Here is a 26,028-nt window from a genome sequence, read left to right on the forward strand (position 1 = left end):
CCATTTAGATTCACAAGACTGCATCAAGTGGTTCTCTTCTGCGGGAGCCCTTGTTGCAGTCCATGCAGCAGCTTGGGGTTCTCCCCTTCAGCTCCTCAGAAGACAGCTCAGGTGCAAGGAGATGAGATATACATCAAGCTGGTGTGTTAGCTGCCCTGGCTTAGAAGCCTCAGGCCCACAAGGGCCAATATCTCTTTTATGAACTCCAGAAGCATAACTTCTAGGGTTCCTGCAAGGGATTTGTTTAGTCAAGAGTCCTTGCTCTCAGGGAAGCCCATAGCATGGTGTCCACGTCAATTATTAATAGTTTACATAGTTCCAGTCCAGAGGCAATTTATCGGTCACAAGCAGAAACATAGCTGACATTTTACTCTCATCAGGGTACCAGCGTAATAGATCTAGGAAGTCAATTTGAAGGTCCAGTTCTCATGCAGAAGGGAGAAAGGATTTGTTAACACATCTACCCATAATCCCACAGGAATCAAGCCTGCGGAAAAGAGTGGAGAGATGGTGTTGGCCTCAGGGGGCACTTCTGGTAGAGCTACATTTGAGGGTACACTAGCACCCCGTCCAGCTGGTGCAGGAGAGAGTCATTCACATTCATATAATGGACACTTCTGTGTTCTGCGGCTTTTAGGTGACTTTAGAGAAGGACGCCAGGATGAAGTTCCTGAAGCTATTAGGATACAGTAAAGATGAACTTCAGAAGAAGGTAAGCTGCCTTCACGTCAGAAATACATGTTTGTTGTAGAAAAAGAGAATCCTGCCGGTGGAAACCATCTCAGAATACCTCTTCCTGGGCTTCAATAATGCATATATGAGGATTTTACCTCCTGGAGTTATTCTGATTCCCAGGAAAATAGTACAAAGATCTCAGTAAGTCCAGTTGGTGGAGTATGAAGGTGGGAAGAAAAGCTTAATATTCATTTGATCTCGTGTTGGAAAGAGTGGTATTCATATGTTTCTCCCTGCAGGTGGCCACATGGTTGAGAAGTGATTTGAGGCTGGGTGAGAGCCCTCAGTCCAAGGGAGATGACCTCAACAGTAACAGACAACAGGCCTTCTCCATACAGGTATGGAAGGAGCCCAGCCAGCCCCATCTAGGGTAGCATAGAAAACCTGCCCTTAAGGAATCTTCCCCTTCCTAGCCCTTCACTTTGCTCTCAATAAGTGCTCAACTTCTGTGGAAGTTTTCAAACTCACTCATTTAGAACCAGGGAGAGACACAGAACCCACAAGGTTTGGAGCTAGGAGTGGAGCTCTTTTAACCATGAAGTATAGCACTTCCCAAACTTTACCTGGTTATTCTTTTAGCTTTACCCATTAAGAGCCAACTCTTCTTTTTTTTTTAATTGAAATATAGTTGATTTACAGTGTTGTGTTAATTTCTGCTGTACTACAAAGTGATTTAGTTATGTGTATGTATATATATATATATACACATTCTTTTTTATATTCTTTTCGATTATAGTTTATCACAAGATACTGCATATAATTCCCCATGCTGTACAGTAGCACCTTGTTTATCCATTCTATGTACATTAGTTCGAATCTGCTAATCCCACACTCCCACTCCATCCCTTCCTCACCTCCCTCCCCCTTGGCAACCACAAATCTGTTCTCTATGTCCATGAGTCTGTTTCTGTTTCATAGAGAAGTTCATCTGTGTCATAATGTAGATTTCACATATAGATGATATCATATGGTATTTGTCTTTCTTCATCTTGCTGCAAATGGCATTGTTTCATTTTTTTATGGCTGAGTAGTACTCCGTTGTGTGTGTATCACTTCTTCTTTATCCATCTACCTGTCAGTGAACATTTAGGTTGTTTCCTGTCTTGGCTATTGTGAATAGTGCTGCTGTGAACATAGTGATGCATGTATCTTTTTGAATTATAGTTTTGTCCATATATATGCTCAGGAGAGGGATTCCTGGATCATATGGAAACTCTAGTTTCTTAAGGAACCTCCATACTGTTTTGGCTACACCAGCTTACATTCCCACCAACAGTGTAGGAGGGTTCCCTTTTCTCCACACCCTCTCCAGCATTTATTTGTAGACGTTTTAATGATGGCCATTCTGATTAGTGTAAAGTAATATCTCACTGTAGTTTTGATTTGCATCTCTCAATAATCGAGCATCTTTTCATGTGCCTGTTGACCATTTGTAAGTCTTCTTTGGAAAAATATCTGTTTAAGTTGTCTGTCCATTTTTCAGTTGGGTTGTTTTTTGTTGTTGTTGAATTATATGAGCTGTTTTGTATATTTTGAAATTAAGCCCTTGTCAGTCACATCATTTGTGAATATTTTCTTCTATTCTGTTTATTGTCTTTTGTTTTTCTTTGCTGTGCAAAAGCTTGCAAGTTTGATTACATCCCATTTGTTTATTTTTTCTTTTATTTCTATTGAAGGGACAACTCTTAATAGCACTCCCAGAGAGAGCGACTAAGCCAGCTCTCTGTCTTCTAGGCTCATTTCCCAAGTAGCCACTTTTGTCCTTCTTTGTACAGACCTCCAAACATACCACCTGGGAAGCCTCGGCCTCCTCAGACTTCTTTGATGAGCTGATCCCTCAAAACATGACTCTGTGGGAGATCCCCATCACAGAAGGTACCCTGACCCTGAGGGAGAGGAACCCTCTGTGTGGGGATAGGTGGGCTCAGAATTCTCGAGACCTGGACGCTGCCTTCTTGTCCCCGGCTTCCTGCTTCCCTTCATGATTGCAAATGCTGGGTGGTCCTGTACCAGTCAGAGCTCTCTCTGGCTAAAGATTTTCATGGATGGATCCTTCATATGGAAGGCCTTCTACCAAGGTATTCTTCATCCTTCTGTCTTTCTGCTTAAAGAACTGTGACCCTCTTCTTGTTGAGCAAACACACGGTACACCTGTGATGCTGCCATGAGTCCCTCCCTTGTCTTGGGTTCTGTCCTTAGAGATTTACCACTGGACCTGGGCACCCCTGGACACCTCCCTGCATTTTGTTGTGAAGGAATGAATCTTGGGAGTTTGGGGTGAGGGAGACTCAGGGAGGCAGGGTATAGGAGGTGGGGACAGAAAGTACCGGTCTGAGGGCAGGCTGATGCAGAGGGGATGCTCTGCCTGCAGACACGGAGGGACTCCTGAGCCGGGCTCTCCTGCTTGGAGAACTGGGCCCTGCCGTAGAGCTGTGTCTGAAGGAAGAGCGCTTTGCTGATGCCATCATCCTGGCCCAGGCTGGAGGCTCAGATCTGCTGAAGCAAGCACAGGAGCGCTACTTGGCCAAGAAGAAAACCGGAATCGCCCCGGTAACTGCCCACCATGCAGAGAGGAGGAGGAGGGGATTATTTGGACTTTGTCAAGTGGCTGTCCGCACTACGGGACTGGCATTTAGAGGATCTGCCTCTCTCTCCTCCTACTTCAACCACCCTTACCTTACCCCGAGCCCCTAGTCAGTGGTCAAATAGGAAGGCTACTTAGGAGAGGCTTGTCTCAGCACATCCCTGTGTATGACTCCTGCTGCCTATGCTGCATGAGCAGCTGATGGCCTCCTTCCCTCACTGCCCATTACAGCTGCTAACCTGCATTATACAGAAGAATTGGAAAGACATGGTGCATGCCTGTAGCCTGAAGAACTGGAGAGAGGCTCTGGCCTTGCTGCTGACATACTCAGAGCCAGAGAAATTCCCCGAGCTCTGTGGTAGGTGGCCCTTGGCTCCAAGGTGGAGTGGTGTGACTCTAGCATGGAGTCAGTGGACACACTGAGGGAGGAGACAGAGGCACAGCCTGAACTCTGGGAAGCCAAGCCATGTTGTCAGGGACTAGAGTGCATCTCTACTTTCTGTGGAAGGCATTAATTGTCCTCTTTTAATTTTTCTTGTCAAATCTCAGTGCAAGAGCTTTGCCCTTCACTGCAGAGCAGGATTAGCCTTGGTGTTGTCTTAAAGCCACTGTGGCTACTTGTCCCATAGCTCATGGTCCCCCACCTATTTTCAAACAGGAGAAGGAGGAGAAGGACAGGGAAGCTGTGCCATTTTAAGAAGCTTCTATCTCTCTGCAGACAGGCTGGGAACTCGTATGGAGCAGGAGAGTGGCTGGGCACTCACCTCTGAAGCCAGACTCTGTTATGTGTGCTCAGGGAGTGTGGAGCGGCTGGTGGAGTGCTGGGCAAAATGCCAGCCGGCTTCATCCCCCATGGCTTTACAGGTACCCCTTCACTTCAGGGCCCTGGTCCCTCCATACCAGGCCTTCAGGAGAGGCTAGCAGTGGAGGTTGCAGGGACATCAGAGGCGGGTCTTCTAGGTATCCAGGATAGAATCAGGAGTTTTAGGGAAGAGGGAAGGGCCCTCAAAGTCTGGGACCTTTTCCATGGATAAGCTGTCATCTTCCCTCCTTCTCAATCAAGGGAGATTGAGTAGCAGCCGCTTGGATATTAACTTCGTAATTTTTTCCCACTTCAGGTTTGGGTATATAAGTTTACTCTATATTTGAATAATACTGAGTTTGGGCCTTTTATTAGCGTCTATGAAAAGTCCTATGAATCTAAGTTGTACCAGATACTCTGTGGGTGCCCAGAGAAGATGGTGATCACAGTCACGGGGAGACAAAGTCACACATGAAATAAAAGGATAACAGAATCTGAAATTGAGATGTATTAGCATAAAAGATAAAGAATCCAAAATGAAGAGGCAGAAATGTACAAGAGTGTAAGACCCAAACAGCTTGGGAAGTGAAGCCAAGTGGCCCTTCTCTGGCTGTTATGTCTCTTACATATCATGTATCATCACCTGGTATCCGTAGCAGGGAAGTTCTTGGTTGAGCTGCCTGAACTAAGAGAGCAGGGTGTGGGTTGATGAGGACTGACTGCCCTTTTCTTTGTCCCTCCAGGACCTGATGGAGAAAGTGATGGTCCTTAACAGGAGCTTGGAGCTACTGCGGGGTCCTGATGGGGTGAGCCCAGGCCCTGCCACAACCTACAGAATCACTCAGTATGCCAACCTCCTGGCAGCCCAGGGCAGCCTGGCCACTGCCATGAGCTACCTACCCAGTGACTGTGCTCAGGTAAGTGGGAGCATGTGGAGAGAGCAAACCATTTCTTTCAGTCATCTTAACACTAGCTGAGCACTTCTGTGTTATGGGCACTATGCTAAATGCTAAAGCTCCCAGGATAAATAAGACCTAGTCCTTCAGGAAGTTCACAGTCTCTTGGAGGAAAACCAGATGTCAATAATTTATCCTGCCATAACAGAAGCTTATACTAAGCGTTGTGGGACTTCACAGGCAAGGGGCTGGCTTTGTTTGGAGAAGCTGAAGAAGGCTTCTCAGTGGTTTAAAACAGCTGAGTTGGACCTTCAAAGAGAAATAACTAGTAAAGCAGATGTAAGTTTGGCAGGGGTTAGAGATCTTTTGAGTTCTCTGAGATGGCAAAATGTGGAGGGTCAGCTGAGGTTTGAAAGCTATGTGGGGCTAGGCTTATAAGAGAGGATGTTTGCTTGTTTTAATTTTACTTAACACAGTTTTTCATTATTGTAACTTTTATAGCTACCAGTTCAGCAGCTGAGAGATCGACTTTTTCACGCCCAGGGTTCTGGTGTCTTGGGCCAACAGTCTCCCCCTTTCCCTTTTCCCCGGGTTGTCGTGGGAGCTACCCCCTACTCTCAAGAGACATCCTCTCCCAGACTGAAATTCCAGTCTTCTCACCAGGTAAGACCCTGCTTATTCAGTCATTCAAAAATACCTATTAAGTGTCTACCAAGTACCAGGCATGATTGCAATATATTAATTAAAAAAATGATGAAAATTCCTATCTTCATAAAGTATCAGTTCAATTCAGTTCAGTTGCTCAGTCGTGTCCAATTCTTTGCGATCCCATGAATCGCAGCATGCCAGGCCTCCCTGTCCATCACCAACTCCCGGAGTTCACTCAAACTCAGGTCCATCGAGTCGGTGATGCCAACCAGGCCATCTCATCCTCTGTCGTCCCCTTCTCCTCCTGCCCCCAATCCCTCCCAGCATCAGAATCTTTTCCAGTGAGTCAACTCTTCGCATGAGGTGGCCAAAGTACTGGAGTTTCAGCTTTAGCATCATTCCTTCCAAAGAACACCCAGGGCTGATCTCCTTCAGAATGGACTGGTTGGATCTCCTTGCAGTCCAAGGGACTCTTTCAAGAGTCTTCTCCAGCACCACAGTTCAAAAGCATCGATTCTTCAGCACTCAGCTTTCTTCGCAGTCCAGCTCTCACATCCATACATGACTACTGGAAAAACCATAGCCTTGACTTGACAGACCTTTGTTGGCAAAGTAATGTCTCTGCTTTTGAATATGCTATCTAGGTTGGTCATAACTTTCCTTCCAAGGAGTAAGCGTCTTTTAATTTCATGGCTGCAGTCACCATCTGCTGTGATTTTGGAGCCCAAAAAAATGAAGTCTGACACTGTTACCACTGTTTCCCCGTCTATTTCCCATGAAGTAATGGGACCAGATGCCATGATCTTAGTTTTCTGAATGTTGAGCTTTAAGCCAACTTTTTCACTCTCCTCTTTCACTTTCATCAAGAGACTTTTTCGTTCTTCTTCACTTTCTGCCATAAGGGTGGTGTCATCTGCATATCTGAGGTTATTGATATTTCTCCTGGCAATCTTGATTCCAGCTTGTGCTTCTTCCAGCCCAGTGTTTCTCATGATGTACTCTGCATATAAGTTAAATAAGCAGGGTGACAATATACAGCCTTGACGTACTCCTTTTCTTGTTTGGAACCAGTCTGTTGTTCCATGTCCAGTTCTAACTGTTGCTTCCTGACCTGCATATAGGTTTCTCAAGAGGCAGGTCAGGTGGTCTGGTATGCCCATCTCTTGAAGAATTTTCCACAGTCTATTGTGATCCACACAGTCAGTGGCTTTGGCATAGTCAATAAAGCAGAAATAGATATTTTTCTGGAACTCTCTTGCTTTTTTGATGATTCAGCGGATGTTGGCAATTTGATCTCTGGTTCCTCTGCCTTTTCTAAAACCAGCTTGAACATCTGGAAGTTCACGGTTCACGTATTGCTGAAGCCTGGCTTGGAGAATTTTGAGCATTACTTTACTAGCGTGTGAGATGAGTGCAATTGTGTGGTAGATTGAGCATTCTTTAGCATTGCCTTTCTTTGGGATTGGAATGAAAACTGACCTTTTCCAGTCCTGTGGCCACTGCTGAGTTTTCCAAATTTGCTGGCATATTGAGTACAGCACTTTCACAGCATCATCTTTCAGGATTTGAAATAGCTCAACTGGAATTCCATCACCTCCACTAGCTTTGTTTGTAGTGATGCTTTCTAAGGCCCACTTGACTTCACATTCCAGGATGTCTGGCTCTAGGTGAGTGATCACACCATCGTGATTATCTTGGTCATGAAGATCTTTTTTGTATAGTTCTTCTGTGTATTCTTGCCTGTATTCTTACAGTTCTTCTTGTATTCTTAATATTCTGGCAAGAATATTAAGATATTCTTAATATCGTCTGCTTCTGTTAGGTCCATACCATTTCTGTCCTTTATCAAGCCCATCTCTGCATGAAATGTTCCCTTGGTATCTAATTTTCTTGAAGAGATCTCTAGTCTTTCCCATTCTGTTCTTTTCCTCTATTTCTTTGCATTGATTGCTGAGGAAGGCTTACTTATCTCTTCTTGCTATTCTTTGGAACTCTGCATTCAGATGCTTATATCTTTCCTTTTCTCCTTTGCTTTTCGCTTCTCTTCTTTTCACAGTTATTTGTAAGGCCTCCTCAGACAGCCATTTTGCTTTTTTGCATTTCTTTTCCATGGGGATGGTCTTTATCCCTGTCTCCTGTACAATGTCACGAACCTCAGTCATAAAGCATAGATTTAGTTATTTTTAAATAGCTGTTTATTGAACAACGGCTAGGCACTTAGAACAGAAAAGTATACAAACCATGATCCTTCCCCTTAATTTGCTCATAGTCTAGTAAAAAGATAGATGTGTAAAAATTAACTACAGTAAAATTCATAAATGCCCTGATTGGGATATGATAAAAGAGCCCTGAGATCACACGGAAAGCAATTTACTGATATTTGATCTGAGTCTTGAAGATTAAAAGTTATTTCAGCAAAGGAGGAGGGAAGAAAGATTATTTCAGGCAGAGGGAATGGCATCTGCCAAGGTAGTAAAGGGAAAGTAAGCAAAGCCTGTTTGAGGAATGACGAACATTTTAATGACTTTACAAAGCAGGTGTTGTGGCAGTGGAATGAGTTAGTTGAGGCTGGGGTAACAGTATGTATAGTTAGATCAAGAGAGACCTGGTATTTCTGTGTTCAAGAGTTTAGAGTCGACCCTGAAGGCATTCTGGAGCTATTGAGTGGTCTTGTGCAGAGGAAGGATTAGCTATGTGTCTAGAAAGGGCAAAGCTAGAGACCGTTAGGGACATAGCAGGAGATGATGAAGAAATGAAGTGATCTAAAACTAGAAAGTGAGGTTGGATTTGAGATATTTAGTAGGTAGAATTGATGGAAACTGATGATGGTGTAGAGGACAGTACCCAGATGGATAGGATGCTGTTAATTTGTGAGACCAGGAGCCTACCAGAAGGGAGCAAAATCCAGGGAGATTGTAGATAAAGGTATTAGGCAGGAAAATTCTGATGATTTATCCTGTCCCATCTGTTAATTTCCACCCTCATTTTTGTCCCTCCCTCTGCTCCACCTCTTTCTATTATCCTACTTGCTCATTTTCTCTCCCTCCCTCCCCAACCTTCCTCTCTCTTTTCTACTTTGAAATAATTATAGATTCACAAGAAGGCACAATGAAATGTACTGGGAAGTCTCATGCATACCAGACCCACCACATCCCATGTCAGTATCTCAGACGACCACAATACAATAGCAAGACCAGGAAATTGACAGTATTATCCACAGATTTCACTGGTTTTACATGTCCTCATATGTGTCTGTGTGTGTATAACTATGTAAGAATTTTTTTTTCATCTTTTTAATAGTCCTTCACAGAGCAACAAAAAAAATTAATTTTATAAGGTCCAATTTGTAAAGTTTTCCTTCTGTAGTTCATGCTTTTCATGTTAAGTCAAAGAACTGTTAGCCTAGTACAAGGTCCCCTAAATTTCCTACTGTTATTTTCTAGAAGTAGTTTTAAGTCCATGTTCCACTTTGGATTAATTTTTGTGTAAGTGTGAAATTTGAGTCAAGGTTTATTTTTTTGCCAGTGGATATCCAGAATCATTTATTAAAAAGGCTGTCCCTCTTCCTTTTTTCCCAGATTACATGCCTTTAATTTCTCTTGCCTTTTTGTAGTATTAAAATGAGAATGGTGAGTGTGAACACCTTAACCTTGTTTCCAGTCTTAGAGGGAGAACATTCAGTTTTCCAGAACCAAGAATAATGGTAGCTCTAGGTTTTTGTAGATGCTCTTTGTGAAGCTAAGGAAATTCCTTCTTTTCCTGATGTGCTGAGTCATGAATCAGTGCTGAATTTTGTCAGATGTTTTTTCTGCATCATTTTGTATGATCAAATGATTTTTCTTCTGATATGGTGGATTGCGTTGATTGATTTTTAAATATATCATGATACACGTCCCATGATCAGGAATAAATCCTATTTGGTTGTGGTATATTATTTTTATATACATTGCTGGATTTGACTTACTAAAATTTTGCTGAGGATTTTTGTGCCTAAGATTTTTGTGCCTAAGTTTATGAGAAATATTGATCTGTAGTTTTATTTTGTGGTGTTGGTATCAGGGTAGTACTGACCTCATAAAGTAAATTAGGAAATGGTCCTTCTATATTCTAGAAGAGATTTTGGAACCTTTGTGTCAATTGTTTGAGTGTTTGGTAAAATTTCTCCAGTGAAACTATCTAGGTCTACCTAGAAACTTTTGGGGGAAGGGGGTGGGAGGATATTTTTAATTACAAGTTTAATTCCTTGAATAGTTATAGAACATTCAGGTTTTTGGTTTAATTTTGGCAGAGTTTTGGTAGTTTGTGGTTCTTGAGGAATTGGTCCATTTTTCTAAGTTGTCAAATTATTTGTAAAGTTATTTGTAACATTCCTTATCATCTCTTTCATGGATTCAGGGTCTGTTGGAGTATTCTCTGCTTCATCCTCTATCTTGATGAATTGTGTCTTCTCTATCTTTGTCAGTCTTTATAAAGATTTATCCATTTTGTTGATTTTTTAAAAAAATTAGCCTTTGGTTTCATTTTCCCTGTTGTTTTTCCATTTTCAGTTACTTAGTACTTTCTTTTCCCTTCCAAGATGCTGATCCTTTTTTCTCTTCCTACAGGTTCCAATTCTACCTCCAAGGCCAAGGATTTTTACACCTCAGTCATCACTAATGATGCCCTTGACACCTTCCCATCCTAGCCCTTATCAGGGCTCCAGAATGCAGAATACAAGTGACTACAGGCCATCTGGGGTCCAAGAAGCACAGCCTTTGCCTCTGGGCCCTGGGGTAAGGCCTGGTGAGTGACCAACTGAGTGGAGATCTGGCTAGACAGAGTGCAGAGAAAAATAGCTGGCATGGCTAGCATGGATTTGGGAAGTAATATGTCCATATAGTGGAAAATCCCATGGATGGAGGAACCTGGTGGACTATAGTCCATGGGGTCGCTAAGAGTCAGACACGACTGAGCGACTTCACTTTCACTTTTCACTTTCATGCATTGGAGAAGGAAATGGCAACCCACTCCAGTGTTCTTGCCTGGAGAATCCCACGGAGAGGGGAGCCTGGTAGGCTGCTGTCTATGGGGTCACACAGGGTCGGACACAACTAAAGCGACTTAGCAGCAGCAACAGCAGCATGTCCATATAGTGGGAGGAGCTTGGAGTCTGAATTCTTAATACTGTCAGTACTTGGCTTTGTACTTTGGGCATTATACCTAGCCACTTTGTTTCTTTTGAAAATTGAGAGTGATTGTTATATTGTTCATTTCAACCCCACAGGATTGTTTTGAGGGTCAAATAAGGAATATAGTTAAAAATAGTTTGTAAATGGTAGATTTCAATACACTTATATTATTAATTATTATTACAGTTTCTTTTTTTTAATTCCTCCATGATTCCTCTCTGATGTGGTCTGAATCTCCTCTCTGTCCCATTTCAGCTTTATCTCAGCCTCAGCTGTTAGGAGGGCAAAGGGCACAAGCTCCTAATCCCGTGGGATTCCCTGGAACATGGCCTCTCCTGGCTCCACCCATGGCACCCCCAAACATTATGCAGCCTGGCTCTGTCCCCCTGCCTAGGGCTCCTCCAGTGCACCCTCTGTTTCCTGTGAGAGCACCAGGCTTCAGCCCTATGAGCTCCCAGCCACCAGCCCCTCCTGTCAGCTTCCCTGCGGCCCACCCTCCAGGAGGGCCAGGTACTCCATGCGCTGGTATCCTCCCGACCACTGGCATCTTGATTCCTCACCCAGGTCAGTCTTCTCCCATGGCCTCCCTCTCCTCCCCTCCCCACTACCACCTTGGGAGTCTCTTTCCTCAAGCCAGTGAACTAGGATTAGGAGTGTCAACTGAGAGTGTGGCTGGTCTGCAGAGGGTGTGTGTGGAAGACTCCAACTAAAACAATTTTACTGATCTTCAGACCAAAAATTTCAGTGTTTCTGGTCATGCCCCTAAATACCCCTGTGTTTATACTATGCAGGACCTCAGGATTCCTTGAAAAATGCTCCAGTGCCCAAGGGAAACCTCCAGAGGAAAAAGGTGAATACATCTCTCCCCACTCAACCCTCATACATTCACCAATGAGCCACGCTCTAGTTCCTTACAGAAGCAGCCTGGTCCTTCCCATGCTCAGACGGGCACTCTGTCCCCTCTCTCTCCCCACTTACTCTTCTCCCCTCAGCCACCTCCTCTTCCTTCTTATTCACCATCTCCTGACTTCTAGGTTCCCCACTCACAGTTCTGTGCCCTTGTTCATTCATAGTTTCTGCCACTCCCTCAAAGCAGGGTGGAAGGGGTCTTTCAGCTTAGACTCATGTGCCTTTCTTTTCTCTCTCTTTAGTTGCCAGAGACATTTATGCCCCCAGCACCAATTACTGCTCCAGTTATGTGCCTCACCCCTGAGCCTCGAGGGGTCCTTTCCTCACAACCTGCTGTCCCCAGTGTGAGTCATGCTCCCCCCGGAGCCCCACGAGAACTCAGCCGGCAGATGACAGGAATGATGTTTTCCTTCCCCTCGGAAACCTTCTTTTCTTGGGTGTAGAAAAGCAGGGAGCATGAAGGATGGCTTCATTCCTCAAGTTGGAGGCAGACTCTGGGCTGAAAGAGATGGGATGGGGGGCAGATACCAAGTGTCCCTACTACAGAGAAGGGGGATGGCCCTCCCCATCTCTGCTCCAGTGGGAGCAGCATGACCCCAAGTCACAGAGGACTAGTCCTGAGGGGAGCCATAAGCAGGACAGCTTGCCTATCTCTCCTGTCTCCCTGCTCCCTCCTCAGCAATGTCAGCAGCCACTGGACAAGATCAACAGGAAGGAGCTTCCCCCTGAACACCAGTCTTTGAAGATCAGCTTTGAGGCACTTCTGCAGCGCTGCTCCCTATCTGCCACTGATTTAGTGAGTCTAAACCTTCCGCATGATGCTCCCTTCCGACCCCAGCTGGTCCCAGGATCCCTTAACTGTAAGACCAGCTCCTTGTGTGAATCTTCTTACCGTCTCTGGACATGCTGTCTGTAGCTTATACTTATTTGATATTGTCGGTGTGGAGTTGGGGAAGACTTGTCTGGTCTGGAGTTTAGCTCCTTGATAGCAGGACCCAACAGCACTGAGACTTAGCTCTTGGAAAGGCAGCAGGGACTACTAGAAGGAGGGTGAGATCAGTAGTGAGGAGACCTGCCATTCATTCTTTGCTGAGTCAGCTAGAGCAAGTCACTTACCCTCTTCAGGCCTCCATTTGTCCTCTGTCAAATGAAAGAAAGAGCATTGAGTCATTCTAGCTCTAAGGTACCATGATTCTTTACAGTCCTGTGTAGTATTAGGCTTAGGGGCTGGAATTAGAATCCATTTCCCTCCCTGCAGAAGACAAAACGGAAGCTAGATGAAGCTGCTCAACGTCTAGAATGTCTGTATGACAAGCTCTGCGAGGGGACAGTAAGTACACTCAGTGGTTCTCATCTGCCTCCTGCTTTTCCACCCTCACCCCTGGCCAAAGGGCACGCAGTGTCCCTTCCCATAAGCCTCACTGACCCTGGGTTCCCTACAGAATATAGACATGTTGCCTGGACTGGGCTCCAGAACTCCAGAAGGGAGTCATCGCTTCTCCCTTCCATGCCTCCAGGGTAGGGGTGGAGTTGGGTTTACTAACTCTGGGCCAATCCTTCCACAGCTCTCGCCTCCTGTGCTGGCCGGGCTCCATGAGATTGCCCGATGTGTGGACGCAGGAAGCCCTGAGCAGGGCCTTGCGATGCATGCCCAGGTGGTGGGCTGCAGCAGCTTCAGTGAGGTCTCCAGCTTCATGCCTGTCCTGAAGTCTGTCCTCACCATTGCTCATAAGCTGCGCGTCTAAACCAGGCAGCTCCGCCTGCCAGGAGACCACTTTTATTGTTATTTAATTCCTTCCTGCAGGAAGGGAATTTTGGAACAGATTGTTTGTTTTTCCCAGCCTTCCTCCCTTGCTGCCAGGTATATGATGCTGTAGACTTGGCTCCGAACCAGCAGAGTGCCTGCTCTCTACCCCTTTATGCCTGGCCCTCTGGGATCTGCCCAGAGCTCGGTCAGCCTGTTCTCCTTCACTTTCCCTAAAACTATCCTCCAACAGGGGCTGGCACAGTGTGCCTTCTCCCCCAGGGGTATTCTGTCCAGGTGGTTTCTGAGAGGGTGAGCAGGATCACTTTTTCAAGTCTACCTCTGCCGAACCCATCATGTGGGTCTTTTGTCTTTCCCCTTCTGTGGGTTATGAGCCTGACTTTACCTTCTCCTTGCCTCTGACTTCATGTTTCCATACTTCTCTGAGCCCCAGAGACTGGGGTAGAGTTGACTGCTACTCAGCCTTTCAACAAATCCTAGACATGAGTGATGGGTGCTGAGCAGAACCAAGAGAAAGAAATCAGGCCCTTTTAAGAAGGGACTTCTCTGCCAGCATTGTTAAGGGTGAACTAGGTGAGGTGGAGGGTGGAAGGGGGTGCACTGCCTTTTGCTGAGAGTTGTCTTAAGCTATGGGATAGGAGCAGAGGGACCACTGCCCATTGGGAGCAGCCCCTGACTCAGCCTGCCTGAGTCCTGGCCCAGGCAAGATATAGACCCATTCATTCTTTGGTTAGAAGCCTGGTTCTGAATAGGAGCCATATTAATGAAAGACTCTTCTGGCACTCTTCTTCAAGACTTGGAGGCCCTTCTTCCCCACCCCCACACATCTCAGGGCTGCCTTCTCTCTCTGGCTGCACTTTCATGGTTGGACTCTGCACTGAAGCCCTGATGTACTTTATGTGCAATAAAGCTGCTTTAGTTTGGTTTCCTCAGTCATCTCCCAATTTTTATCTTCTCTGGGTCCTAGTTTGCTCTTACCTGTCTTCCCAGTCCTTTGTTCTGGCTCCCTGTACCTCAGTAAGGCAAGGGAGAGGCTTGGGGACAGATAGGAAGTCAGGAGAGTTGAAGAAAGGAGGTGGCACTGAATTAAGTGCTCTCCTTGCAGCATTTATGGCCACTCGGAGAGGTGTGTGCGTGTGTGGTGTGTGCGCGCATGTGTCTCCATCCATGCCTGACATTCAGCTCCAGGGTTTTCCCCACATCACTTCGTGTGTGTGTCTCCATCTGTGCCTGACATTCAGTTCCAGGGTTTTCCCCACACCACTCTGTGTGTGTGTATGTGTGTGTGTGTCTGTGTGTGTGTGTCTCCATCCGTGCCTGACATTCAGCTCCAGGGTTTTCCCCACACCACTTCAGGGCTGAGCTCAGCTACACAAAGGGACCGGGTGTGAAGCCAGGGGTACGATCTCTAATCCTGTTGTAGATCGCATCATGTCTGCGGGCTAGATGTGTGTGTTTGGGAGGAAGGGATTGTTAGGCAGTATTTGTTTGTAAAGCCACTTGCTCTTCAGATAATACTTGCACTAACTTCTATTGATGAAGCAGTGTGAGCCCCAGCAAAGTCCTTTCCCAAAGTGTCTTTGAAGCCAAGAGCCCATTGAAGGGAAGAAAGGCCGGGAGAGGGGATTAGTTTGTTCAGCAGCTGTGAATTTCAGTGGGAGGTTGATGAACTCCGAAGTCTTTGTTTAAATTAAAGGGGGGGAGAAAAAAGCCGCTGCTGGAGCGAGAGCCCCACTTGGGGCCCTGAACTAACACAAGGAGAAGTCTGAGCTGCGCGGGGAGCTGTGTACTGACTGTGAAGACTTTTCCCAAACACTTTCGGAAAGGTGTTGTGAGAAGGGAAGGGGGCGGAGTGGGGGATTAGCATGTGAAATGAAGTTTTCATTGACTCCGGTGGGGGTAGAAGGCTATTTTAATGGCATTTTGTTCTCTTATTTTCTCTTCTTGAGCTCTTTAGAGATATTGTTTTGCTAAGGCGGGCTTTCTTCCCCCTTCTTTCCAGTCTGCAGATTGCCTCTATGGGAGCCAACATAAATATTTCTCCTCCAGGAATGCGGGTTAATTAAAAGGAAATGAATGAGTGGAAGCATCCAATCCAGACCCACAATAGGCGAGTGCCCTGGCCTGCCCTTCCCTCCCACCACCCCCAGCACCGCCAGCACCGAGCACGACCCTGTCTATGTCTTTGCCCTAACCTGCTGCTAAGGCCAGTTGAGGCTGAGATTCTTTTCAAGGAAAGAAAGCCCTGCCTGTGTGTAGGCTCACAGGCCAGGGACAGGAAGGAGACAGTGTTTTGTACCCTCCACCCAGCATCCTTGTCACTTCTCAGGACCTCCCTCCGCTTCTGTCCCCTGGCTGAGACAGATGGACTCCTAAGGAGCACACAAGAGGAGGGGAGGGGCCTGGGTTCGAGAACTCACCCCATGGTACCTTACAAGTTGGTGGAACAAGCCAGACATCTTTCTCAGCATCAATTTAAATCTATAAAACAAAATATTTTTCACTCGCTGACCTTGAAGTTGTCTTCCCAAGCAGCCAGTCTGGTTGTCCACATTTATAAAGGGGAACACAGTACTGGCGATTGATTATAAGAGAGAACTTAAACTCCATGAATGCAGGAGGTCAGTATGTTGTTCACCACTGTATTTCTACTGTGGTGTTTGTTGAATGAATAAATGAATCTGTGGATAATGTAAGGGGCAGGGGGAAAGCCATCCAGATCTAAGGTAGCTCAGTATTGTTTTCTTTATAGACACAAATGAATGTGATGTCAATCATAGCCATTTGGGAATGTAAAACAATAACCTGTGAAAGAACTTTCTGGCAGCATGACATGTTTCAAATACCGACCTGGAGTTGTCACACATGAAGCACAATAGTTCTCCTACTAGTATGCTGAGAGACCTCCTGGGGAATGTCGCTTTCCTTTATAAGGTTTTACTTTTATATTTTCTAGCTGCCTTTCCAGATTTTCTTACTGAACACTGTCAAGCAATTCTGCCAAGTGGGACAGCCAAGTTAGTGCATGCTGCTGCTTGATTAGGGACAAAGGGCTAGTTGGGAGATCCAGGAGGCCCAGATCAAAGCTGAGGAAAGGCGCAAAAGGCCTTTGCTGATAGAACTGGAAGTGAAGCACTCCAACACCCTGAAGGGCAGCATGTACCCTGTAGGGAGGGAAGGTGAGCCTCTCTCCTCAGTAGGTGTCAGTGGGACCAGAAGACGTGTAGGGGTGAGGCCAGGGGTTTGAGCTCTGCCCTTGCTGTTGTCTCAGTTTGGAGCATGGGAGCCATTCTGCGCTCGCTGATCTGGAGCTACTCTTCCTCGGTGCTCTCCTCTACAAGAGATGAGATGAAGTCTTCTAGCATTTGGCCCATTCTGCTCCAGAGGGTTGCCTGGCACCCAGATCCAGGACCAGCCTAGGGGAGGGAGATGACTGGGAGGCTCCTTGGGCTGTAGAGGGTCTGTCAGGAGTTAGTTCTCCCCTTCCCGAGCCCCATTCCATCAGCAAGTCCCTGCTGTACTGCTTCCTTCTGAGAAGAGAATGAGAAGCACCACAAGTAGCAGGGTCTTAGCCACTGAGTGACTGTATCCGTGGAAGATTTATGGGCATGATTTCCTAATACTTGGCAGATGAACCTCAGTCAGGCCAGGATAACTACTTAGGCCATCATGGAAGTGAGGCCCACAGGAGAATAGTATCCAGACAAGGTGGGAGGGAGGAGAGGGCGTAGAGGTTACATCTTCCATGTACCCTTCCCCATAGCCCCAAGAATAAGTTCAATACCTGGAAAAAAAAAACAGATGTCACAGTGACTGCAATAAATTAAGGTTCAAGGTACTGAACTTCCTATTAACAGTTTCATTGCAGAAAGTTTATATATTGAAGGAAAGTATCCAATTTCTGAATCCTGCCTATTTGAGAATCAGGTTAGTGAAAAGGAGAGATCCCAGCTTCTCATTCCTCATGACCTGTCTTCAGAGGTGCAAACCAGGGTCTGAAGGGAAATTAGCTTTATTTATCTCAGTCTTGGCTCAGGGGAATAAGACCCTTTGGGGAAGAGTAGAGGTAAAGTTGGTTGCTAGGAGAATGTAGGTTAGGAGCACAGAGAAGCTTATTTGAAAGGGTAGGAAAAAACTGGCACTCTCCCCTTACCTCTTTCCTGGATGTTGTGGGTATGTGTCTGGGGCACCTTGGATGATTGTCTAAGAAGGTTGTTGCCCCACTGGCAAAGTCCGTTAGAGACATGACGGGGGTGAGTGGCACCCTTCGTTTTCATCAAGTCAGCACTCAAGCGTTATCACTTCCTCCATCTTCAACTTCCACCTCTAGGAACCAACCCCTAAAAACATGCTTTTTCTTGGGTCAGTTTCCGCAGTATCTCTTTCACAGAAAGAAGGAAGGATAAGGGGAGGAAAAGTAGAGATTCTTGGGGAGTCTATGCCAGTAGTTAGGAAATCAGAAGCACAGGAGGGCCTCTGCCCAAGGAAGGTGTGGCTGTGGCAGAGAGCTGACAGCAGAAAATAGCGGAGTAGGGGTAGAGGGGGGAAGATGGGTAAAAAAAAAAAAAAGCCATGCTTTCTGGGCCCTGCATATCTCAGAAGGGTTCTTCCAGTTCCTAAGTTCCACAAGCTAGGTCAGGCATTAGGGCAGGTACGACTGGGAGAAGGAACGCCCATTCTCTTCGAAGTCCTGGCAAGATCAATGGCTCAGAGTCTCAGAACAGAGCTCTGTCAGGTCTCAGTGTGGTGGGCGGACGATGCCGACAGCAGAGAAACTTGGAAACAGGTTGGAAAGTGGCGGGCTCCGCAGAGAATGCAGCAGCTCTCCCCTCGGGATCCCTGGCCTTGGTAGTGTGGGGTCCCTATTCCCTAGATTCCTCACTACTGGGGTCTCTAAAAAAAGGCCAAGGACCAACGGGGAAACGAGAAGAGGGAAGAGGACTCGCTTAGGGTTTTCTCCCAGGTTCGTGCGCCGCGCCCCCACGTGGCCGGTCCGCGCGGCTGCAGAAGTACTTGGTGACTCGCCGGCGGCACTGCTCGCAGCGGACCGCGCAGCACCAGTGAAACTTGCAGTTGCAACTGGACACGGTCTCGGCGCGGCGCTCCTCTACCGCCAGCCCGCAGTCTCCGCAGAGTCGACGGCAGCTGCGGCGCTCCCAGCGGCCCAGGGCCCGGCCGCGCCGCAGGCACTCTCTGCCTTCGGTGCCCAGCAGCCCTAGCGTCTTGTTCTCCAGGCAGTAGTCCGGGGAGTCCTCCAGGTGCACCAGCTCCCGCGTGGAGATGGAGCGAAAGGTGTCAGCGATGGCGCCGCGGCCCGCCGCGCTATTGCCTGCACCCTGCAGCAGGTCCACCTTGAGAGCTGCGTGGTACTTCTCTTTCAGGTGCGCGCCCACCTCTCGGAACTCCGGCAGCTGCAGCCAGCAGGTCTGCGTGGTGCAGCTGCCAGACACCCCGTGGCACTTACACGTGCGTTTCATGGTGCCCTTCACCGCCTGGGGAGAGAGCCAGGAGTGAGCGGGCCAGGGATTGCTCCCCTGGGGAGTCTCGCCCTCTGTCGAGTTGCGAGGCTTCCTGCAAGTCTACCTGGCCAGCCGGCTTGGTACCACGTTTGCCCAGTCAGATAAGACTTGACAGGCTGTCCGCACCTAGGCCTGGCAGTGGATGGAGCAGGTGCCTGATTCCAGGGGCTGCAGGACTCACCTTGCGGCCTGCCTCATTGTTGTGCAGGTTCATGGCTGCCCGAGCATCCTGTCCTGTCTCCAGGGCATCGACGAACTGCTTGGATATTGCCTCTCCGAAGCCCACGTTGTCGCTGCAGCCTCCCCACAGCCAGCCTTGGCCCCCTGGAAAACATAGTGGGAAGAAAGGCCGTTAAGCAGGCCGCAGAGAGCCTCCTGGGCTGCTGGTTCTAAGTGGGTTAGGGGGATTGAGGAAGGATTCAGGTGGGGCTAGTGCCCTCGCTCTAGATTAGTTTCACCCCAGATTTATTTTTGACACCTTTGTACTCCTAACTTCAGCCCATCCCCTGCTCAGGACTCCATGATGTAAGTAGCTACCAGGGGAGGCAGGTGCCTGCTTCACGGGCTGTGTTTCTGGCCTTTGGGCAGAGTGTACACATGTTCTGCCAGAGGTTGACGTCCAGAAGGCACAAAATAGTGTGGAAAAGGCGAGGAAGGTGCAGACACTGAGGGGGAGAGAGGCCAGTTGAGGTAATATGGAACAGCAGTTGGCAGCTGAGGTGGAGGGCAGAGGCCTGCAGAGGACACTGGAGGTAAACAGGGGAAATGAGATAAGGAAGGGTGTAAGGTAAGGGAGTTAGAGAAGGTGAGGTTCGAGAAAAAAAAAAAAAAGACTGGCACTTTACAGGAACTGATCACCTTTAATGAGGCGAGAAGGGGCAGCAGTCAGATTAGTGGGCTGTTGCGCTAAGTCAAGGAGAGTAGGTATATATAGGAAAACATATATATGCGGAGATACATTATTTTGAGGGGGTCTGTTTTTCCTCATGATTATTTTTGACTAGTTAGCTTTCAACAACTGGGGCAAGGAATTCCTGAGACCAGCCAGAGACTGGGATCGGCTGGGAGCTGAACGTAATCTTAATGTCCATTCCTTTCTTCTGGGAAGAAAGTGCTTTATTCTGTATAGAACGGTGGGGAGGACCTGGAGGGGAGTTTTAACTCCAGGCTATTTTGAGCCCTGTAGCTTTCCTTCTTTAGGCACTGTGGAAGGGCCCCCCTCCCATGGTTGAGGGGACTGTTCTTTTATCACTATTGTATTTAAATTAAGGGAACCTCCCAGTGAGAGAAGGGCTCCCAGCTACCTACAGCCGTGTTTGTCACTGTAGCGCTTGGGCTCAAAGTGGTCCACCTTGATTTTCCTCAGATTTAGATGACTACCACCCTTTTTCACTCCACCAAATACCTGCCAAGCTTTTCATTGCCTAAATGAACTTCATTGGGCTGCCCTACCCACCCCCAAGATCACTACTTACCCAGTTGCCCATTGCGGGAGTCGTCACAGCCACAGTTGTCAAAATCCCCAAGGCTGCAGTTTCTAGTCAGAGTGTACATGACCCCAGCAGAACTGATGGCATGTACAAATGCTGTCTCCCGATTAGCTGACAGGAACCAAAAATTGAGTGAGTTGGAGGAATTACAGCCCCAAAGACATACCTTTAATACCATCATATACCCTCCTCACTGCTCTGTTCTATTGGGTTGGCCCAAAAGTTAGTTCAGGCTTTTCCACAGGATCTTATGGAAAACCCCAACAAACTGTTTGGCGAACCCAATATCTTGCCACCTTTATAATGTACCTTACTCTCTTCCAGGATCTGCTCCAGTCCTGGTCTCACCTCAGCTCTTCTCTCTTCCCATCTTTTCAGGTTACAGATTTTACGACTTAGTGGTTAGAGTATTGTTGATATGGGTGGCATTTAAGTGGGAAAGAGACCAAGAAAGAAATGAGGAAGAATCTGAAGGTCAGATTGTAAAGAACCCATCCCCACTTTCTCTTGGAACATGGAAGTCTGAGAGGCTTCTGAGAGGTGCTAGCTAGTCCTGAATCATTTCCTGGCATGGCCACTTTTTAATCTTCTGTATGGGAATCTGGTCTCCAAGTCAATTCCCATTTGCTCTGTACCTCTCTACTGAGCCTGCTAAAGGAAGAGGCTAAGAGGCATGAAAATATATGACCTCTACTTACCTACCTATTTTGAGGAGGCTAGGAGGCTGCAGATGGTATAGGATTGGGGATGAGATAAGGGCCATTTGTTGAGTAGAGAGGGTGTCAGTAAAGAAAAAGAGGAGCTGGAGCAAAAAACAGAGAAGATACTAGAGAGGGAGATGACCTGAGAGCAGAGACCAACAAAGGTAAAGAGGGGGCTGGATTCCATCCCTGGAGAGTGGGGCCCTAACCTATGGCCAAGTGGTCCAGGGACCTGTGGCTGAAGCTTTCCTTACCACTGCGAAGGCCACCATGGCTAGACAGCTGCAGGGCTCTCTCAGGGCAGTTCCAGCGGTCCCAAGCAAACTGATATTTGCATTCTTCAATTCCACTCTGGGCACCAGCTGCCACGCTGCTGGAGTAGATCAGGTAAGCCTGCAGGGACACAGGGGTCAAACTTCAGACTCACAGCAGCTGAACTTGGTAGGCATTTGCCTTAAAGTGGCTAAGCACATCTTTTCCTGCCCACTTTCCCACTCCTCCAAATTAATTACAGAGTAAGCACTTTCAATATGCTGTCTCATGTAACATCACAAATAACCTTGTGAAATTGGTACCATTTTATAGAACAGAAACCTAAGCTCAGAGAGGTGATGTAAAACAATTTGCTCAAGGTCCCACCACTAGCAAATGGTGGAAGTAGGAATGAAACTGGTGTTTCGTTAGACTCTAGACCTCACTACCTCTATTCACTGTACTCACTTCAAAATGAGACTCAGTTACACGATTTATGAATTTTCAACTGTTCTCATCCTATGAAGAAAACATTTTGTAGCTGGAAATATTCTTAGAGATCATATAGTAGAAAGCCAGCATTTTAAGGATGGAGGACGGCCTGCCCGCTGTGTGCTGAGAAGGATGGCTAACTATAGCCTGACACTACAAAGGAAAACTTTTATTCTGGCCATAAATTCAGAGTCAATATTCCTGAGTTCTTAACCTGGCTCTGACATTAGTTTTCTGTGTGATTTGGGGTGTATCCCTTTCTGTGCCACAGTTTTTCTGCCTAAAAGATACACAGTATAATAAAAGATGTGGATATAATGAAAAGATATTGACATGTATAGTCTTCAGTCAAGAAGCTAAGCTAAGTCCGAAGAAATCAAAGGAATTTTTTTCTTACCTTTGGACCAGTCATCAGGAAATTGTTCACTGACCTAGAAGAGAGAAAAACCACAGAGCGTAATAGAGATACACTGACTCATTTATGATGCCAAGAGTTTTAAGAATTACTTCAGCAAATATATAGGCATACCTCAGCGACATTCCTGGTTTGGTTTCAGACCACTGCAATAAAGCAAATTCTGCAATAAAGCCAATCACATGAATTTTTTGGTTTCCCAGTACATATAAAAGCTATGTTCACACTATACTGTTGTCTATTAAGTGTACAATAGCATCGTCTTAAAAAAATACAATGTATGTACCCTAATTTTAAAATACTTTATTTTTTAGTGGACTTTACAACCTTGACATTTATTTATTTATTTTTGGCTGTGCTGGGTCTTCGTTGCTGCATGCAGACTTTCTCTAGTTGTTGGGGGACGGGCCACTCTTCACTGTGGAGTGTGGGCTTCTCATTGCCACCGCTTCTGTTGTTGCAGAGCACAGGCTCTGCAGCGCTGACTTAGTAGTTATGGTGGCCAGGCTTAGTTGCCCCATGGCATGTGGAATCTTCCCGAGAAGAGACGGAACACAAGTCCCCTGCAGGTGGATTCTTAACCCCTGGCCCACCAGGGAACTTCTTAAAAAAAAAAAATAGCTTATTGTTAAAAGTGCTAACCATCCCCTGAGGCTTCCTGAGTCAATCTTTTTGCTGGTAGAGGGTCTTGCGTTGATGTTGATGTCTGCTGACTGACCGGGGTGGTGGTTGCTGAAGGCTGGAGTAGATATGGCAATTTCTTAAAATAAGACAATAAATTTCACCATATTGATTGGTTCTTCCTTTCATAAATGATTCCTCTGTAGTATGCAGTGCTGTTTGATAGCATTTTGCCCAGAGTAGAACTTCTTTCAAAATTGGAGTCAATCCTCTCAAATAGTGCCACTGTTTTATCAACTAAGTTTATGTAATATTCTAAGTACTTTGTTGTCATTTCAACAATCTTTACAGCCTCTTCACCATGGGTAGAGTTCATCTCAAGAAACTATTTTCTTTGTTCATCCGTAAGAAGCAACTTCTCATCCATTCAAGTTTTATCATGAAATTGTAACAATTCAGTCACATCTTCAGACTCTGCTTCTAATTCTAGTTCTCTTTCCACCTGCGGTTATTTCCTCCACTGAAATCTTGAACGTCACAAAATCATCCATGAGGATTGAAATCAACTTATTCCAAACCCCTGTTAAACTTGATGTTTTGACATCTTCCCATGAATCCTGAATGTTCTTAGTTATCTAGAATGGTGCAGCCTTTTCAGAAGGTTCTCAATTAACTTTGTACAGAGGACTCATTCATGGCAGTTATAGCCTTAAAAAATGTATTTCTTAAATAATAAGACTTGAAAGTCAAAATTATTCCTTGAGTCATGGACTGCAGAATGAATGTTGTGTTAGCAGGCATGAAAAATAGCATTAATCTCACTGTACATCTCCATCAGAGTTCTCAGGTGTACTGTCAGTGAGCAGTCATATTTTGAACCAAATCTTTTTTTTCTGAGCAGTAATTCTCAATATTGGGCTTCAAATATTCAGTAAACCATGTTGTAAACAGATGTGCTGTGATCCAGGCTTTGTTGTTTCATTTATAGAGCAGAATTAGCATAATTCTTAAGGGCCCTGGAATTTTCAAAAGGGTAAATGAACATTGACTTCAGTCTATATCATGAGCTGCCTTAGTCCCTAACAAGAGTCAATCTGTCTTTTGAAGTTCTGAAACTGGCCATTGACTTTTCCTCTCTAGCTGTGAAAGTCCTAGATGGCATCTTCTTTCACTAGAAGGCTGTTTCATCTACATTGAAAATCTGTTGTTTAATTTAGCCTCCTTCATTAATTATTTTGACTAGATCTGGAATCTGGATAATTTGCTGCAGATTTACATCAGCATTTGCTGTCTGCCCTTGCATTTTTATATTATGGAGATGGCTTCTTTTCCGTAAGCCTCATGAACCAATCTCTGATAGCTTCAAACATCTCTTTTGCATCTTCCTCACCTCTCTCAGGCTTTACAGGATTAAAAAGAGTTAGGTCCTTGCTTCGGGTTAGGCTTTGGCTTAAGGGAATGTTGTGGCTGGTTTGGTCTTCTATCCAGACCACTAATACTAATCCTGTCTCCATGTAGACTGTTTAATTTATCATTCTTTTTTTGGGGGGAGGGGCTGTGTTGGGTCCTCATTGCTGTGCAGGCTTTTCTCTAGTTGTAGAGAGCGGGGGCCATTCTCTCGGTGCTGGGTGCAGGCTTCTCCTGCTGTGGAGCACAGTCTCTAAGGTGTGTGTGGACTTCAGTAGTTGCAACACAGGAGCTCACTAGTTGTGGCTCCCAGGCTCTAGAGCGCAGGCTCAGTAGTTGTGGTGCACAGGCTTAGTTGCTCCATGGCATGTGGGATCTTCCTGGATCAGTGATCGAACCTGTGTCTCCTGCATTGATTGGCAGGCAGATTCTTCACCACTGAGCCACCAAGGAAGCCCCTCACTTATCATTCTTGTTGATAAGAATGATTCTTGTGTTCACTGGAGCAGCACTTTAAATTTCCTTAAGAACTTTTCCTTTGCATTCACAATGTTTGGGAAAGAAGCCTAACTTCCTCTCTAAACTTAGTAATTTATAGCTTTTGATTTAGAGTGAGTGATTCATGTTTTCACTGGAACACTTAGAGATCATTGTGGTATTTTCAACTGACCTAATGCCAATATTGTTGTGTCAGGGAATAGGGAAGCCCTAGGAGGGGGAGAGATGAGAAGGGCTGGTGGGTAGATCAGTCAGAACCCACACATTTATTGATTAAGTTTGCAGTCTTATATGTCCTTTTAGGGAGTGACATAGAATATGGATTATAGAAGGCATAGTGAGTGTGTAATGTGAGGAGAGCCAAAGAGGAAGGAATTTAAGTGTATATGTGTGCCACCTAGGGACAGTAATATGATTAAAGGAAAGACGCTAACAGACAGTGGAAGATGGAGACGGCTCTACAGAATGTGGTTCAAGCAACATACTACTACTACATGGAGGTGTAAGCTTCCCATTCCCTTTACATACAGTTGCTAATGACATGACCCAGGCTGGTGTCAAAGGGTTTCTGTCTTTCTGGACCCTCTCAGCTCTTCTCAGGCCTTTGTTAAACTCCAGACTTGCATAAATACATATAATATATAAAACTCAGTTGTGTCTGACTCTTTGTGACCTCATGGACTACAACCTAACAGACTCGTCTGTCCATGGAATTCTCCAGGCAAGAAACCTGGAGTGAGTTGCCATTCTCTTCTCCAGCTGACCCAGGGATTGAACCTGGGTCTCCCACATGGCAGGCAGATTCTTTACTGACTGAGCCACCAGGGAAGTTCCTTTATATATATATATATATAAAGGAACTAGGGTTTGAGGCACAATTTATTTATTTATTTATGTTTTGGCCATGCTGCATGGCTTACAGGACCTTACTTCCCTGACCAGGGACTGGACCTGGGACCCCTGCAGTGGAAATTCAGAGAGCTAACCACTGGACCACAGGAATTCCCCCAACTATATTCTTGACATCACTTCAGGCTTTAATAGGCAGCTCAAACTTAACATGTCCAGACAGTTTTGATCTTCACTGTCACCATTTCAAATCCGTTCCTCCCATTGTCTTCCTCGT

The 26,028-nt window shown here is 46.0% G+C and overlaps 2 protein-coding genes across 13 annotated transcripts in view; one reads left to right on the forward strand and one right to left on the reverse strand.

The window, feature by feature from the left end:
* SEC31B (SEC31 homolog B, COPII coat complex component) overlaps positions 1 to 17,185 on the forward strand; it is a 34,416-nt gene extending 17,231 nt beyond the window's left edge. For 5 of the 12 annotated variants that reach the window (XM_070363372.1, XM_070363377.1, XM_070363374.1 and 2 more), the window contains 15 exons: positions 638 to 712; positions 975 to 1,073; positions 2,511 to 2,610; positions 3,107 to 3,285; positions 3,551 to 3,677; positions 4,038 to 4,183; positions 4,865 to 5,038; positions 5,519 to 5,680; positions 10,270 to 10,447; positions 11,089 to 11,397; positions 11,625 to 11,683; positions 11,985 to 12,086; positions 12,422 to 12,538; positions 13,001 to 13,072; positions 13,308 to 14,431. In XM_070363372.1, the coding sequence (XP_070219473.1) occupies positions 638 to 712; positions 975 to 1,073; positions 2,511 to 2,610; positions 3,107 to 3,285; positions 3,551 to 3,677; positions 4,038 to 4,183; positions 4,865 to 5,038; positions 5,519 to 5,680; positions 10,270 to 10,447; positions 11,089 to 11,397; positions 11,625 to 11,683; positions 11,985 to 12,086; positions 12,422 to 12,538; positions 13,001 to 13,072; positions 13,308 to 13,487 (2,079 nt within the window). In that variant the 3' untranslated portion in view covers positions 13,488 to 14,431. Of the gene's footprint in view, positions 1 to 637; positions 713 to 974; positions 1,074 to 2,510; positions 2,611 to 3,106; positions 3,286 to 3,550; positions 3,678 to 4,037; positions 4,184 to 4,864; positions 5,039 to 5,518; positions 5,681 to 10,269; positions 10,448 to 11,088; positions 11,398 to 11,624; positions 11,684 to 11,984; positions 12,087 to 12,421; positions 12,539 to 13,000; positions 13,073 to 13,307; positions 14,432 to 15,509 lie in introns of those variants that run through there. The other 7 variants (XM_070363376.1, XM_070363375.1, XM_070363379.1 and 4 more) reach the window with 7 other exon arrangements.
* A 1,268-nt stretch (positions 17,186 to 18,453) lies between these two features.
* On the reverse strand, positions 18,454 to 22,388 carry WNT8B (Wnt family member 8B). The gene is made up of 5 exons (XM_005888112.3): positions 22,359 to 22,388; positions 21,472 to 21,610; positions 20,502 to 20,627; positions 19,208 to 19,350; positions 18,454 to 18,999 (listed from the first exon to the last, which is right to left on the reverse strand). Exons 1-5 carry the CDS (start codon positions 22,371 to 22,373, stop codon positions 18,454 to 18,456), a joined length of 969 nt encoding a protein of 322 aa, XP_005888174.3. The 5' UTR covers positions 22,374 to 22,388.
* Between the last annotated feature and the right edge of the window lie 3,640 nt (positions 22,389 to 26,028).

This window comes from Bos mutus, chromosome 26, assembly GCF_027580195.1.
Source record: "Bos mutus isolate GX-2022 chromosome 26, NWIPB_WYAK_1.1, whole genome shotgun sequence".
In the NCBI taxonomy this organism is placed as follows: Eukaryota; Metazoa; Chordata; class Mammalia; order Artiodactyla; family Bovidae; genus Bos; species Bos mutus.

What these genes read in the sequence shown, in the direction of transcription:
- WNT8B (XM_005888112.3), bottom strand. An exon ending in CCATGGTGGCCTTCGCAGTG is followed by an intron (nt 20,628 to 21,471) that starts GTAAGGAAAGCT and finishes GGTTCCTGTCAG; the next exon opens with CTAATCGGGAGACAGCATTT. An exon ending in ACAATGAGGCAGGCCGCAAG is followed by an intron (nt 19,000 to 19,207) that starts GTGAGTCCTGCA and finishes CTCTCTCCCCAG; the next exon opens with GCGGTGAAGGGCACCATGAA.